This window comes from Pelecanus crispus, chromosome 5 (assembly GCF_030463565.1).
Source record: "Pelecanus crispus isolate bPelCri1 chromosome 5, bPelCri1.pri, whole genome shotgun sequence".
Taxonomy (NCBI): Eukaryota; Metazoa; Chordata; class Aves; order Pelecaniformes; family Pelecanidae; genus Pelecanus; species Pelecanus crispus.
Window position 1 is genome coordinate 71749500 of NC_134647.1, and position 16953 is coordinate 71766452.

Sequence of the window (16953 nt, forward strand, 5' to 3'; positions counted from 1 at the left end):
GTGATATTTGCAAGAGCGCAAGAGACTGTCTTTCACTATTCCCTTTGATTTTATTTTTTTCCCTTTCCTTTATTATTCCCAAGGTGTAGCATTAAATATCATTTCATAGGCCATGTGTGTCCCTAATTTCTGTGTCCCATCTGTATGGTACATGTGTTCATACATGTATGCATGTATGTGTAATATATAGCTTTGTTCACTAATGTATGGGTACAGGATTTCTAGAGCTAGGTATTTATTTTTTTGTCAGTTTTTTTTCCCCTGAATGAGCTACAGCATTTCTGAAAATACCTCTGAAATTCCCACTTCTGTGACTTTGAGCCTTAGCCAGGTAGAATAGTAATAACAGAATCACAGCCAGCGGTGCCATAAATTTCAACTAAAGTATCGGGCAAGAAGGTTGATTTCTGTTTGTACTGTTGTTAGAGATATTTATGCAGGGCAGGTCTTTCAGCAAGTGTGATTATTTTCAGAGAGGCCCTCTCTCCATTCTTGCATCAGAATGTGCTGGGGATGTCTGTGGGGAACAGCACCTGACGAACAGCAGCCAGACACAAGGAATAAAATCCCTTGGGAATGAGACTTCTCTTTATGGCCATTTTTCACTTCTAAGGCCACTTGAAAAATATTGTTCTTCAGGTAGATCTCCTTCCTAGATCCCTGGGTTAGCATCTGGGTGCCTGCCATTTTCCCAGACCAAGGAGCTACTGAAGACTTAAGCTTTTCAAGTAGGAAAGTATGCAAGCACATATTTTGCAGTACCAGACACTATTGAAAGAATAATGGACCCTTCCCACATTCAAATCCATTCTTGCACTCGCTCCCAGACCTCTGGAGCCACTGTGCTAGCAAATGATTACATTCTGTTTCTCTTCCGTAACTCTTCCTAAACAAAATGTTAATTGAGACATTGATTTATACAATTTAGATTCTTTTGTTAAGTCAGTGTAGTTAAAAGTAGCCTCTGGCTATTGAGGGGATAGATCAGTGAGACAAATTAGTGCTTGCTGGTATGTTTTTCTGTATCTTACCCTTTGAGAAAATAGTATATATTTCAGATTTAAGGAATATGTCTCTTGCACGTGTTTGTTTTAGATGTACCCCATGATAGTTTAGCTCTAGAACACAGGATTCTGGGTGTTTTCTGATTTAGGTTATTATATGAAGGAAGCAACCTGAAAAAAAGTAGACTTTGGCATTTTTTTGCTATGTCCTTGATGTTTGTTAACTGAAAAGGAAGAGTTATGATACTAGGGATGTTATATATATTCCATGCTTTTGTATGTGACAGGGATAACCTTGTGCCTGGGGTAAAAAATTACTTCTCATGTCCTGGACAGCTGTTGACTTAAAGGGTTTGCAGAAAAGTTGTCTAACCTTACTTCTCAGTAATCTATTCTTGTCTTTGGAAAAAAATAGAAATGTTAATCTGTTTGATTGTTGTAGAGAACCATTAAAATAAACAACCTTTGTGTTTACAGTGGAAGGCTTCTCTTGTTCTACAGGTGATCTGGTGCTGGAAAGGGTAGAAGTTAACATGTGAATTGATGTGCTATCACCTGTTTGCATTAAGAATGTCTTGTAATCGATATACAAAGAGATATCACTTCTCTACTTGGCTTTGTGGCCTTGAGAAGTCCACTTAATGTTTGTCTCACACTTTCTTTGCTTTTTAAAATGAATGCAATTTTACTTTCCTGTCTCATAGGGGCATAACTCATGAATGTTTATGTCAATTCTGTAAATGTAAAATGCTGTTCTGAGTATAGGGTATTAACTGTTGGCTTTCCTACATTTAGGATCAGAATAGTACTTGTTAAAATGACCTGCAGGAAGCAGCTGATGTAACACTGCGTACAGCGTGAGTTACGGATCATGTTTAAACCTAGATTTTCAGTTTCAGCACTTGCATTTCTGCATGTCAGACGCCAGTAGTATTTAAATCTATTATTGTATAGTTTATTGTGTGTTACGTTGTTATGCGTTGCTGTTCTTACCACTCCACTGTCTCTAATTTCCTTTCAAGGTACTCATTCTCCAGTTTTTCATACAAAAGCACTGGACATACAACAAAAAATGAAATGTGTTTTCTTTTGCATTAACAAGCCACTACTCCTGAGTGTACATGATCAAATCTGTAGATAGGTGGTTCCTTGCGTGCGCATGAACTGGTTTTACAAATGCTGGCTTGAGCCTGGCACAGCTTGCAGCAGTGCACCTGAGCTAACATGCGAGTGGCTGTACCGCTGCCAGGGTCGGGCTGGGCTGGCAGCGGCGTAGCTGGGCGGGCAGAGCAGCTCCGGAGCAGTGAGCCCTGCGGGGGCTCAGGGCACGCCGTGGGAGTGCCAGAAGGACTCGGCAGGAGCCAGTTCTGGTGCAGAAATAGTAGTATCGTCTAGACTTTCTCAGGTCCGTATTACTCTGGATAAAGGGGAAAACGTGATGCTTATATTTCTTACTTCTTGGGTTTGTTTGCTGCTTTCCACTGCCAGTTTGCCCACCTGATGGCAGCTTTTAAATTCTGAGATAAGAATTGTGGTTTGTTACCCACACATACAGCTTTGGTCAGCACTTTCCGGTTCCAAAAAAATGCAAGCATCAAACGAGTTCTTTTGTAGTTCTTCAAACAGCGTACTTTTCACAGTAGAAAAGTAATTCCCTTTAGAAGGTGATCACTCCAAAGACTAACTGCCTTCATTTCTCCTAAACATTTTAAAAGCAGGACAACAATTTCCTATGACTGATCTGCTTTAAAAGATCTGAGTTGATTTGGGCTGCTGCGTGTGATCTGCTTCTTCACTTTTTTTAATTAAAATTTTATGCACGAAGAGAGAGTTAATGTTTTCCGAATGACAAGTTCTGGTAATAAAACAACGCGATACTGCCCTGCTAAATAGTGGCCTCATGAAGGTCACGTGCATAAATTAAGATATAATGAATGTGTAAGTCAAGAATGCCACAAACAGCAGAAATGCCAAATACCATATTTGAAGCACAGCTGAGTAACCTGCTGCAAAGAAATCTGTCACTTTACCTGTTCCTTCGTTTCTGTGTTTTGAAGTCATGATTGATGGATTCACCATCTTGAAGGCAGCGGATGCAAGGATATGAACTTGTGTGTCTCTGAAAAAAGTGTTTAGTCCTGAGCGCCAGTCTTCAAGTGACAGACAGCTCATAGCAGACTGCAGCACAATAATGTAAAGGCCAGCTTTACTTGACGCTCTTTCTGTCCATTGACTTCTTAATTTTCCTGAAGGAAAACATGTTGAGTCCCCTGCGGAGGTGACTCACAGGTTCTATTGAGGACTTCTGGAAGGCTTCAGTCTTTTACCTGCCATGTGCCTGCGTCACTACTGCTGATTTCATCTCCTCCTACAATGACAATAAGAAAACTGGCTCTAAGTGTTAATTCAAGTCTCAATGGAAGTATCTTAGATATCTTAGTATACTGCTGTTTCCTAAGGTTTCCAGACATGCTGACATGTAGCTGATGAGTGTTTTTCATCATTGATTAGTGCCTGAAAAGTTACTGTGTGGTGAAGAGGTGAAAGCTGAATGGAGCTGTTCAGCGTATAAACAGTTGAAATGAACAGGAGTTACGGGAAGGTGTGCTGCACCGTAGTGGTTTGAAGCCACAACCAAATGTGTGCTGTGCATGTCGGGGGAGAGTCAAGGACAACTGCAGTCCATGCAAGCTAAAGATGTTGGGGCCATATCTTTGTAAAGGCAGATCTGTTTTCTAAATGTAAGTTTACTGCTCTAAATTATTGATCCCTGCTTGCTGCAGGCTGGGTAGAGCCACGGATATGGAGAATTAGGTGAAGTTATAGGCAAGAGAGAAACTGCTGAGCTTCGGAAGTATTCCTTGGAGGTAGGCACTGTCTTGAACTTGTGTGTTATCTCCAGAAGTGGATAATATTCTTATTTACACTCACAGTTAAATATTTATTCCTCAAATTCTGGTATGTTGTGGCTTTTAAATCTAACATGACGAAGGACAACCAGATAAATTCTGTAGTAAAGTGGATCAAAATACAGTGAAAAAAGTGTATGAGAACCCATTCTTCATAGTCCTGTTTGTTACCTTAAGCAAAAACATGACCCTCACTGCCACTGTTTGTGTCCTGAAGAGAATACCATGCTCACATCTATGAAGAACTAATTTTGTCAGCTGGTTGAATAGTAAGACCCAAAATTGAGATTAACAGTTATCAAAAAGTAAGAAGCAAGTGCTCTGCTGTTATTTGATCATTTTGTGCTTACTTGCTTATCTGAGATTTTCACCAGTTACTTTTTTTTTTATGATTTCTGAGTATTGTTCATTAATGTAGTTATTTCATTGCTGAATGACAGCATATTTTTACACAGTGCTGTTGCTTCTAGCATCGTTTCAAAAGGAGAGGTGATTCTCCTTGCCAGAAGTAGAACTGTTGTGTTGTATGGTTTGTACTTCCAGAAATTCCTTCAGGGCTTCAGTTTGTATTTGATTTTTGGCTGGTTTGCAAGAATATATGATCCAATTGATCCAGTCACATTTTTAATTTTAAACATACATAGTTTGTATACATTAAAAAAGGATCATTTGCATGTAAAGAAGAGCCCATGAAAGTGTGTTTGAGAATTCTTACCTGCACCTGGGCATAGAAAAAGTTCAGCAAATTATTTTGTGTGTATCCATTGTATATTTGTTTCTTTTTTATCAATGTACGTCAGAGGTCCAAATACAAATAAAGTGTGCTATGCAGGCTAATTAAATCAATGCCTCTGTGGAAGAACTTAGTTTCTGGAATTGCTCTTGTAAATCTGAGATGTAAACAAAAACCTAGTTATTTTTATATCGTTTCCCTTTGCCTCATGTACGTGATTCTGGAAGTTGAAGAGTTATATGTTTATGCCTCTTTTTATAGCAGAATATTTGCGTGGCTGAATTTTTATTGAAGCATAATTCCTGGTTTCCTTAAAGCTGAGCAAAGCTACTGTACAGTGGGAACACACATTAATTTGATTTGCTGTGAAAGGCTGTTCATTTTAAAGCTGTGAAGGCAGCAAATTGTCCTCAAGTGTTTCTTCATTAGGAGTTGTTTGCTGCTTTTGTAGAAACGGCTGCTACAGCCAGGGAAAGTAAATTGGGAGCTTTTCCTGAAAGAAGGATGTGCAAAGAACAGCATTTAGGCCATGGGATCTTACTGTCCTTCCTTCTCCTGCCCCTACCTACCTGGGGTTGATGCAGGCACCACTGCATTTTATTCTGTTTCATTTGAGCTGCGTGCCGAGATGAGCAGTCTCCAGAGGCTCCATTTATCTGCGGTTGGATTTAGTTTGTTCTTTCTTGGCTGGGTTATAGCTTCCTCGTAGACTATGAGCTCATTGTGCTGGTTCCTTTAAAATGTAGAACGCAAAGATAGTACCTGTCTTAAGAGTTTAGAGTCTAAATGGACCGTGCGATTATGGATATGGCCCTTGCTCCCATATTAAATGTGAAATTCCAGCTCTTCAGGATAAACCTATTTCCTAGTGAATTCCAATAAAATAATAAAATCTACTACTTGTGAGGAGCACAGCTTCTGTGGTGTGAATAATCAGACCCACTTCTGTTGAAGTGCCAAAACTCCCTTATATTTTTAATAGCAAATTATTTTGAGAGCAGAGCCCAGAAGCATGGGATTGTTAGAAGTAAACTAGTCTTTTAAGGCTTCCTGTTCATTTTGGTTGTGCTTACTGCTTTTTACCTCTCTCTGATTTTTTTATTTTTTTTTTTTAAACTGTTCTCTGCAAAAGCAACCATTGTAGACTTGGCCCTTTTTTATATTACTAATACAGTCTAGAGGGTTAGTACAGGTCTTTATAGTTACAGATTGTTTCTAATCCATTTTTTTCTTCATAAACTAAAGGCAGGACTGTACACGAAATCTCTGTTATTGTATTTGTGCTTTGTACTCATGTACTTGTTGACTGTTTTACAAGCCAGTAACGTAGTAGCCACAGGCTAGGAAGCTTGCCCAGAAATCTGGCATATTTAATTAGTGCTAGTAAACAAGCACAGTTTCAAATTTAATTTTTCCTTCTTTAATTCCTATAAACCTCAAGCCATTTAAAACTTAATTTTGACACTAGTTTCGTTTATGCAGTTGGATAATACTGAAACAGTCCACAACCACAGATGGAATAGTCCCAGTCTCTTCCAAGCAAGAAGGGAATAGAAGTTGTTTTGTTTTAATAGTATTTGAGGTTGCCGTAAAACTGTAAATGATAATCTTCAGGTCATCCGCTACCCATATTCTTCTTCTTTCTGTTAAGCTAAGTGTTTCAAGATGAGGAAGTTGTCCTACCGTGGCTTTAGCCTTGTAAAGGAAAAGGATTGGATTTGTTGCCATTCTGGTCTTTGTACAAAGAGCTGTTCTAAGAGTGAGTTGTGGAGGCATCTGAACTCTGTTACTTGCCATAGCCAGTTTATTGCTTCTAGGCTGTGAGTTTTAACTCGCTACCCCAGGTGGCATAAGCAACAGAGGCTTCAGTTGCTGTCTTCTCTCTTGCTTTTCGATACCAGCTTGTGATCAGTGGTGAAAATGGTTCTCTACTACTGCTTTCGCTATTAGGGACCACTGAAGTCTAGATTATTAACATTTCTCCTATCTATTTCATTGCTGGAGCCACACTGTCTCCAGACAAGTAGTGTGCTGATGTCTCCTTATCACAGCAATAAAATACTTGCTAATTTTGGCCAAAAACTGGACTTTGTAACTGCAGCTAAAAAAAAAAAAAAAAAAAAAATTGAGTATTTAAGTTGTGAAAATACACAGATGAGCCAGTGTCTTATTAACTGACCAGACAGCTTTTCCTTCAAGAACGTGGGGGGGGTGGGGGGTGGGGGGTTGTTTTGTTTTGGTGTTTTTTTTCAAATGAACAGTGACTGTCTCCTACTTATTATAAAGGCAGCTCCCACCTACTGTATGAAGTGAGTTAGCATGTGCTGGGCTGTGCAGAACAACACTCTTGTTCGTGTAAAGCTTCTCAGTTAGCAGTAACCATCCCAGGGAAGGAAGTTAGCCTACTTACTGGTCAAAGTACTGTCTCACTGCATTGAATTCACCAGGATTTTCTTCTGTCCTCTGCAATATCCTAATTGCCATATTATCACTGTTCAAAAGGAGTGAAATTCCTCTGGCCCAACCCTAAGCTGTTATTCAGGTCCTAGTAATGGGTGAAAGATGAGAAAGATTTTTGGAAATCCAGCTCTGTCCTCAGTGCAGTGTACGTTTTTGTTCAGCTGGACGTAATGCTGTAGTGCTCCAACTTTAGCATCCTCCTGAAAGCATTTTAGGTGTAAGCTCAGTTTCTTATGGTAATATGAAGCAGCAACTTCTGTTATAGCTATTAACAAATCTGGAAATTTTAAATCATGAGTAATCTGGTCTAACCAGAAGCTAATCCAATGTGGTTGTAACCACTGTAATTACTTGTTTAAAAAATGCAAATTTGGACTTTGGGTGGATGTTAAGCTCTTCTTGTGGTAACGATAGATTTTTCTGTGTCTTGTCTCTTTTCTTTTTTTTTTTCCCTTGATGCTTATGTTCATCATCCCATGGTATTTCTAATGGTGTTTTGTAAAATGCCAGTTAGCTATTAAAAGAATTAATCATAAAGTTCTTTTGGGTTGAAAAGATGGCAGATGTCTGCAGTGGCTTCAGTCTGACTTCAGTTCTCCTTTGGTTTTAAATTCTGCTGTCACTCTGCAAAAAGAATGCTACATTTTCTAATTTTAAGGCATTGTTTTAATGAAGTTCTTATTTGATACTGTCAAAATATTAGCTGATAGATTAAATAGTATAGGTTCTTTTAACTAGAAAAGAATGCAAGTAAGTATCTCTCTATTTCTTGTGGGATATTCCTATCACTTGGGGTATTTCTTCACTGCAGAATTGGGCTGTACTCTAACGGTGATGTTGCCCTGATCCCTGATGGCTCTGTGTGTCCTGAAATCTCATGGCTCAAGGTTGATGTTGCCCCAAATCCAGGCTAACATGTGTCTGAGGATGTATCTGAATACTTGGGCTGAGTCATGACTTCAGTGTAGTCGAGTTGGGAAACCCCTCTGTTTTTCTGTAGGGAAGCAGGATTCAGCAAGTCTGACTGCTGATACCTTTGCGTAGTTTCCCCTAAAATGTGTTTTTTCTTCTATGTACCCATTCAGCATTGCTGAGATGTGGAGCAGCCTGTGTCCTGGCAGTCACAGCCAGGCTCCCTCTGCAGTGGCGACAGAGCCAAGTTGTGTGCCCATTTGAATTTCTGCCTGAGATAAAGCTGTTTTCATTAATTGATTAAATATTTGACACTTAACAGTTGTTGGGGTCTTGTCAAGATGAAGTGTGGTTACTGCATTACCAAATACTGAAGTGTCCAAGTTTCAGTGTAGCTGAGATGTGAATAGGTACGACTGTGAAACCTTACCATGAATCAAAAGTGAGGCAGAAGCAGTAGGTTCCAGGGGGAAATCAAAAGGAAACACAGGTCAAAGCACCAGCTGAGGGAACTACAGATCCTCAAGGAGCGGGAGCTAAGTGTAATTCACTTACAGTAGAAGGAAATGAGCTTTGCCAGATTTGCTGCAGAGGACATCCTACATGGGCTGGATTGGGGTAGGTTTTGGTATTTTAAACCATAACACTTGAATTTTTCCCTTCTTTGGATTCAAAGCTCGTGTATTCTTGCTTTCTAGACAGTAAGTGTTGGGGGGAGCCAGATGCTGCTTTGTCTAACACACAACATGTATTGATCTTTTCTTTCTTCCCTTCTTTCCTTCTGTTCTTCCTTCTAACCCTAATGACCTGCTATTGGACTCTTGTCAGGCTGTTTTCCAGTCCCATGAAATTTAACTGTTTTGAATGCAAATCTCTTCTAAAGAAAGACTCATAAACACACACCTGCTGTCATAAGACCCCATTTGCTTGTCAAGAGAAGATCCTAGAAAAGGAAAGTTAGTGATGGGTATGGCCTATGCACAGTAACAGGTTTAAAGAGGAATTTTTAATTTTAATAAACTGATGGTGTGGAAGTAGGTGGTTTTCATGAGGTACCTGGAAGGCTACTCACAATGGGAAATCCAAAGGTATGTGTGACAGCTTCAGTTTGTCCTGCTTCTGGGCCCTGTAAAATAAAAATAAATGCTTATAATGCTTATTTCCACTTTGGTTTTTCCACTTGTGCTTTTACTTGGAATTTAAGGTCAGGAGAGGGGAGATTTCCTTTTGCCTGTGTGCTTTAGTAGTCTGAAGTTATGTGATTACCTTAAATCCCAAAATTTTGCAGACCATAGATTTTAAGTTCTAGCCACTAGTAAAACCCACCTCACCTGAGAGGCACAGAAGGTCTTTGGAGCCTTATCGAGCAAGGCTGTGATCAGCCAGTCACACTGCCGACTACCATTTTGTTTGCCTTTGAGTCTAGGCCAGTGACATAAAGAAACTGTGGCAGCCTTGCTGTGTTTAAGCTATATATTGCTAGTGACCTACAGCTTTGACCTAGTATTCAGTTTCACTGTTTCCCATGCATTTACTATAATTATTTGATTTAAGAAAATATATCATATGTCTACTGCTTAGCCCTTTGGGAACTGGTGTAGGAGGGATCAGCGGGAGCTGCTGTTGTTCAGTAGCCTCTGTACAATCCTCCAGCTTCAGTTGTTTGCTTAAAACATGTTCCTCTTGTGTGTTGTCATCCTTTCAGCCCTGGTGATTTTAGGGAACAGTTATTTACTAAGGTGAATTTCCATGAAGCAGGAAGCAAAATGAGCTGAAAATTGGAAATTATTAGGGTTGCCAGGTGCAGACTTTTCATTCTTTTTCCTCCTTTAGCAAAGAAACCATTTCCCAAAGCTTGATGAAATCTCTTAAATCACAGTTTAACCCAGCATAAGAAAAATAAACTCAAATACCAGAGCTGAACCAAGTGACTAAGCTGTGTCCCATTGTGTTGAAATCGAATTGGTTATAGTGCACAATAATCTACTTTATTGTCATCCTGGCCTTAACTGTAGCATAAGATGATTACATTGAATGTGTATAATAATAAGGTTTACACTTTGTATATACTGCTTTAAATATTTTGGCACACCATAGAAAGAACCTTTACGTGCAAGGCTTGATTAATCCTTTTCCTCTGTGTATAGAACAAGTAGCTGCCAGAGCTCAAGGGTAGAACCTATTAATAATGTCTCTGGCAGTCCCCGCCCTCCTTTGCAGTGTATTCTCTTCTGTTCACACCAAACTCTGGACTTATTATCATTTTGGTCTCTCTCTTTTTCTTTCCCAGTTTCTACATAGCAATTGAGGTATTCTAGCAGATTGACTCTAGTATAAAAGTGTCTAGTATAAAGTATTTGCATTTTCTCTGTTTGTTCAGTGGAGGACAGGGAAGGAGAGAAAGGGGCAGGGGGGTTGTGGGGAGCCCAGCCCCTGCTTTATTTCCTACAGCTGTTAGCACTCACCATGGCAGAGAAGACCCTTAAAACCAAGTTTAGGGAAATGCTTTCCCCAGCAGCTGTGTCTGGCGTGCTCCCGGGGAGATGCACGTGCATCCAGCGATGTGGCCGTGCACGCCCCAGGGAGTGCTCTGTGGACTTGGGGTGGGTGAGGAATTACTGTTCTTGATTTCATACGGGGAAGCTGAAGCAGGGCAAAGAAAAACATTTTACGTGAGGTCATGGGATGAGTTGGCTGCGCAGCCATCAGCACCCTTGCTGTTCAGCGTTGAAGTCAAGAGAGATGTTAACGTTAAAGCACGGTGTTGGTGCCAAGATAACAACTCTTTTCTATGGGAGGTCATGCTGGCTTATTGTAAGCCATTACTGACCTTGAACAAGCGTTAATCCTGAGTTCTGACTGCTAACCTATACTCTTTATACTAGAGAAAATGATTTAATCTTTGGCTTTCAGTGAAAGTTGGTTCCTTTACCAAGAAGTTTTCAGCATGTTTTTGTCAGAAGTAGGTTCATAGTTTGTATTAGAGTCTCACGGGTATATTAATAATACAACACAACAAAGAAAAATGACATGCAGTGAAGGTTTTAAATGAAAAATATTTATTATTCGGAAGGCTTTCAAGCAACTTAGGTCATTAGATCAATAAAACGTTTTCGTTTAGAAAGTGCTTCCCATTCCTGATGCCGTCTTTCTCCGGAAGCAGCGACCGGGAGGCTGGCTGGCTGGCTGGGTAGTTACCAGAGCTGCCTCTGGGCAGCTGATGTTAAGCTGCGAACGTGGCGTGTCCTCCCTTGCCAGGTCCTCAAGGGACCAAAGTGCGTCTTACCCTCCTGTCTTTGTAAGTAAGGTTGTTAGAAAACTGGAGGAAAGGAAAGAGTGAGGGGGTGCCTCTGAGCTGGGAAACGAAGGTTGGGGTCACCCAGGGCCCACAGCACGTTTTGTAAGACACCTCGTAGTAGCCTACGCTGGCTTGAAATCTTGGGTGATTGCTTTTCTGTGCCCCTTTCCTCTCCACACCAGCTCTCTCGCATCACCGAGGTATTCCTCATAGCCAGAACCGTTGTTCCAGCCGAGAATCAGCATCCTCTAACTAGACGCTGCTCCCCCTTCTCTGAAGCCCAGCGGAAGAGGGGCTCCGGGCCGGGCGGTGCGAGGGGGTCCCGGCCTGCGCCACTACAGCTGCTGCCATTCAGCCCGGAGGTGGCAGCATTTCACTGGTGGGCAAAGGAGGCCTGGGGTACAGTGGGGACATTCATTTGGCTAAGTGCTTTGGGATCTTTCTGGCTGAAAGCACTGCGTTTAAAAAAAAAAAAAAAAAGAAAAAGAAAAAGAAAAAAAAGTTAAGGTCATAAGGTGTCTGAGATTTTTGAAGAGCCAATGTAACAGTGGTCTTTTATTATTAATGAGTTTACAGCCAAGAGCTGTCCCATAAATGAGCAATGCGATTTAGGGATTTTTATTTTTTTTCCTTTAAAAGTAGGAATGCTTGAGACATTAAAGGTGGTCTGGCAGCTTTTGCTGTGAGACTTCTCTTCGTGTTGATCTGTACACTGGCTTTATATCAACATGAGAGCACCGCCTCCACGCAGACAGTCCAGGGTCAGCACTGTGTGTTTGAACTGGATGGCACGCTTCTTCATGCAAGAATACAGTACGTAGCCTGGGGGATAGGGAGAATGTGGTAGGCTGTTTGGCTACATGGACTGTGAGCTACATATAATTGATAAGAAAAGAAATGAGTGTGGAATGCATAGTTTGCACTTAGCGTGCTTTTATTTATTTATCTATTTTGGAGGGATGAGGAGGAAGATGAACTAATACCCCATAAGCCCACAGTGGACGTAATTCAGATATTGGTTCAGGAGCCAGGTTATTAGCAGTTGTGATTAGGTTTTTATTATGTCATTGGTCAGATTAACGTTAGAGTATGGACAGCCTCAGGTCCTTGAGCTTATTTAAAGACCTTCGTATTTTCCACCAACAGCTGTATGAAGTTAAAGGGAAAGAGGCCATAGGATTTCTCTTTCTCAGCTAGTTTATTTGTGAGGTGGTGAGGTTAATGTGGCAATATCCCATGCTTAGTAGAGAGGCTTTTTGGCTTTAAGCATTGTGTATGCTCCCTTCAGATTTATGATTTTGACCCCAGCCTGGCATTATCACACTGTCAGTGGGAGTGCAGGGCTGGTTTGAACCTCCAGCTCTTGGTGGTAATCTCTCTTAATTAGTTTACAGTTGAAACAATTGTCTGTCTTTTTGCCTTTAAACAAGGGAAGTTTGCTCTATCAGTGGTTGATTTCCCTGAGGGAGGAAGTCCTGAGAGCGGTTATCAGGGAGAAAAAAGCTCCGGGCTCCGCTTTCAAAGCAATGCCATGTACGAAGCATGCATCAATCCTGTTAGTACTGCTTATTATTTCACAATGGCGTGTCAGGAATTACGGGCACAGACCTTTCTAAGGACTCTTGCAGACCTTTATGCAGCCTCATCCCAAGTCAGGATTTTGTGGAATTATGGGCTAATAAAAGCTAATTTTACACATTAAATTGCTTTCTTTGAAATTGCTCTTTTAATTGCTGATCTTTCCCTGACTTCTCCACAGATCTCTCCAAGCTTCCTCATTGTCGACTTTCTGCCAAGGAGCCTTCCATGCCTCATCATTAGGGCTAAAATCTGCCATCACTTAACATAACACACAGAGCTTACAACTGGGAGCAGCCCCCTCCCTTGCATGGGAGCACAGACAATAATAGACACTATAGTGGCAGCGCCAATGGGAGTTTTACCATGTATTTTAATGACTTGTGCTTGATTACATTTGCTAGATTGAACCAAAGTTCATTTAGTAATTGGTATGATTCTTAGAGGGTTCACATTTGACATTCCTCGCTCATTAAAGAGCTCCAACAATGGCTGTTACAACTTTCATCTCAACGGTGACCCTCTCAGATATATATCCAGTCTTTTTCTTTTGAGACCCAACCCGGCATTCATTAACACTTAACCATCTGCAGTCAGCCCATCCTAGTACCTTCTCCCTTGCTTTGATGATACAATTAAAAGCCTTCTGTATTATCTCCCTCAGAGTGATAAGTCTAGGTGCGTCAGCTCTCAGCACATGCATTGTTTGTTATTTGATTCTCTCTGTATCAGCTGTTCCTCACGATGGGCTCATTTTTCATATGTTGTAAAGATTAGCTGATGGAGTGGGAGATCAGAGGCATGAGAAGGGAGTGTGGCTTTCGATATTAGTAACCAGATGCTCATTTGAAATGGTGATGGAGTTTGCTGTTATCTGTTAGATTATTTGGCTCCTTTGCTTTTACCTGAAGATAAACTGGTTTAAGCGCTAGTCAGTGAAAATTAGCATCATCTTTAGTGGCTTGTTATGAGTGCTCTTATCAGTCTGGTTTAGTGTGGCTATTCTCTCCTTGAGTCTGGTTTACAAAAATTACAGCTTTGTTTATGCATGTGCCCAAACTTGCCTGTTTGACCTTTGAAGCTGTGATTATAATATTAATCTATGGGACTATTCTGTTGCAAATCACTTAGGTGGTCTGTATTTCAGAGGATTTTCATTGTGGGACCTCCCTCTTGTCCAGCATGATGTTCTGTTATTGTTAGTATATTCTACATTGAAAGCTAACTCACAGTGGCGTTTCAGTACATCTTGTTGTCTGGCTGGTTTTTGTGGGGTTTTTTGTGTGTGATGGAGCTGCAGCTAGGATAGCACTGTGCTACTGTGTGTCCACTCGCATTGATTTTGTATAACTTTGTTACAAAGTTGCTTAGCTACAGAAAAACCTGGTACAATACTTGCATGCAGATACAAACTTCAGCCCGCAAATCCTCAGTGTCCTGCAGTGTTAGCTAAATAGTGTTATTCCAGTTTGCAGGTGGGGAGACTGTATGTGTGAAAGCCGCACAGACACTGGCAACAGAACCAGCATTTATTGAGATGTTCCTGTTTTACACTCTTCTGCTTGATGTCTAGCCCTTGCAGCCTTCCCCTGCCTTGTATTTAATGAGGGTTGTGACAGATCTTGAATAGGGAGTGAAGAACCTGGCATTCTGGCACTAAAGAAAATGTGCCCTGTTTGTCATCTTCAAGTTAAGAATTGGGTTTTTTCCTCCTATTTTTCCCCTATATTTCCCATGTTGTGTCCATTTCTATTTTTTAACATGTTTCTTGCCTTGTTCCATTGTTTTGTTCATTTTCCCAGCTTTCCTCCCTGCTCCATTTCTTTCCATTTTCTCTTTCACCCATTTCAATAAACTATTATATTCATTATGTAATACAAGGGAGCCCTTTTTCTCAGAGAAGATACAAAAATTCTCCCTCTCATAAATGCACAAAATGTAGAAACCATCCTTAGGATGCAGAGCAGGAGGGAGTCTGCTGACTTCCAACTGCAAGACCTCATTAAAATTAGTGGATTCCCTATCCTCTTTGCATAAGGAACATTGCTATTTGGGCTGACTTCCACAGCAACATCTGGGCCACTGATAAGATCAGTACTGGAGCATTGCTAGGTGAGCTCATGTTTTGTTAATGAAGTAATCTACTGAAAGTGCATATATCATTTTTTAGTACCACATACTTTACTGCAAAGTGTCATACTACTGTTGTAGGAGCTTTCCTTTGCAAATGGGACTTAAAGAATTTTGTTATAGTTAATAATATACTTAGCTTGAATTGAATGGCATGCTTGAGAAATGCCACCTAAATTATAAAATTTTAAGACTTACATACTTTGGCATTCAGTGCATTAATTGAGAAATACACTGAAAAATGGCTTACTAGAACACCTGATGTTCTCAGTAGCTTTGGTGTTACTAAATATTGAGTGTGCTAGTATTAGTTTACTACAGATATATATATATATGCATGCCCAAGTTGTGAGTGATCTCTCTGCTGAGCTAACGAAATAATAAAAGTGATAATGATCACAAACATCTGACTTCAGTGTGTTCTGGAATAAGCAAGCAAGGGTTGGATAGAATATACTGGTAAGATGTGTTCATTCAAAATTCATTATGAAATCCAGGTATCAAAGGAGGAAAAATGAAAACAGAGACAATTTCAGGTGTGGATTGAAATTTCTCTCCTTAATAGCCTCTGGACTTTGAGTGCAGTTGCAGATCTCTTGAACAGCCCAGTGTAGTCCCTGACTGTTGTTGTCTTTTGTCTTTTTTAATTTGCAAGCTACATATTCTTGTGGCTTTTCTGTGCTGAGAACTAGTGGTGAGTGTTCAGACAGCCAGAACACTCTTAAATGAGGCTACAGGTGTGTGGAAGGGAAAGTAATATTGGCATAAAATATCTAGCTGCTTTGAGATAGGTTCCAAAAAGGGTTTCCACTAAGACCAGAGAATAAATAAATAGAAGTAATAGAAGTAATTGACAAGTCTTTCTGATTTAAAACTTTGTTCTTAAAATATTGAAGCTATTGGAGATTTCTGAGTTTCTGAAATGCTAACCTGCCACTGGTCTGAAAGCAAAGACTTCCCTGTTTGCTATTGTTTGGCTAATGATGAGAGAGAGTTTTACTGATCTTTTTCATCTTGCTGGACTGGGTAGGCAAACACTTTGTAATTGAGCTGTGGCAGTCATTTGTAATGTGTAGTGTGGGAAAGGTGAGCAGACCCCATCTCCTTCCCTTATTCCCCTCCAGGATGTGTTGGAAAAAATACAGTAGTGTTGTTGTGTTTGCTAGCAGAACATGCACAGCCTTGCATATTAAGGCAGGCACTTAGCCAGAAGCTTTGAATTATTGTACCCTGACATTACCCACTGTAACTTTTAGCACTCTGGGCCCATTACTTTGGCTTCCTGCCCAGTAATGTGCAATTTCCACTTACATAAGAAGATGTAGCAGGAGTAATGACTCCTTGGAGGAGGTGTTTTCTTTCGCAGCAAATCAGCCCAGGGCCAGCAGGTGTAAGTTTATAGGCACAGTCCAATAATGGCAGCCTGCACTGTTCTCCTCTGTTAATCCAGCAGTAGGTGGAAAGAACAGCTCTGCCTTTGCAAACTTTTCACTATCCACTGACTTAATTGCAAAGTCAAGCTCTGATAAATGGCCATGTAAAATTCTATGATTTTCCTTTTTTTTCTTTTCCAGGCATCCCAGAATGCACATCAGAACAGGGCTGATGGATGCCCATCTCTACTGTCTGAAGAAATACGTGGTAGACTTCCTTGTAGAAAACGGGTAAGACACAAAGCAACACACAAGGTAGTAGCAGGTGTTTGCATTGATATGTGGTTCATACCAGAGCTTTTAAAGGAAGATTTTTTTCATTAAATGGGCTAGCATAAAATAGAAATGTAAAAGAAATGAGTTTTCAAAATGCTTTAACTACACTAAAAAGAATGCCAAGCATTATGTCCGAGTTTCTTATTTGGACTTTTTCTTAAAAAAAAAAAAAAAAATCTAATAACAGCATAAGTGAAAGCTAAAATTTTTGCCTCATTTC

General features: G+C 40.3%; 1 protein-coding gene across 2 annotated transcripts in view; it reads left to right on the forward strand.

Annotated features, from left to right (window-relative positions):
* The window catches only part of EIF2B3 (eukaryotic translation initiation factor 2B subunit gamma), a 104851-nt gene that overhangs the window by 34665 nt on the left and 53233 nt on the right, over positions 1-16953 (forward strand). For both annotated transcript variants that reach the window (XM_075710431.1, XM_075710432.1), the window contains exon 6: positions 16599-16688. In XM_075710431.1, the coding sequence (XP_075566546.1) occupies positions 16599-16688 (90 nt within the window). The remainder of the gene's footprint in view (positions 1-16598; positions 16689-16953) is intronic.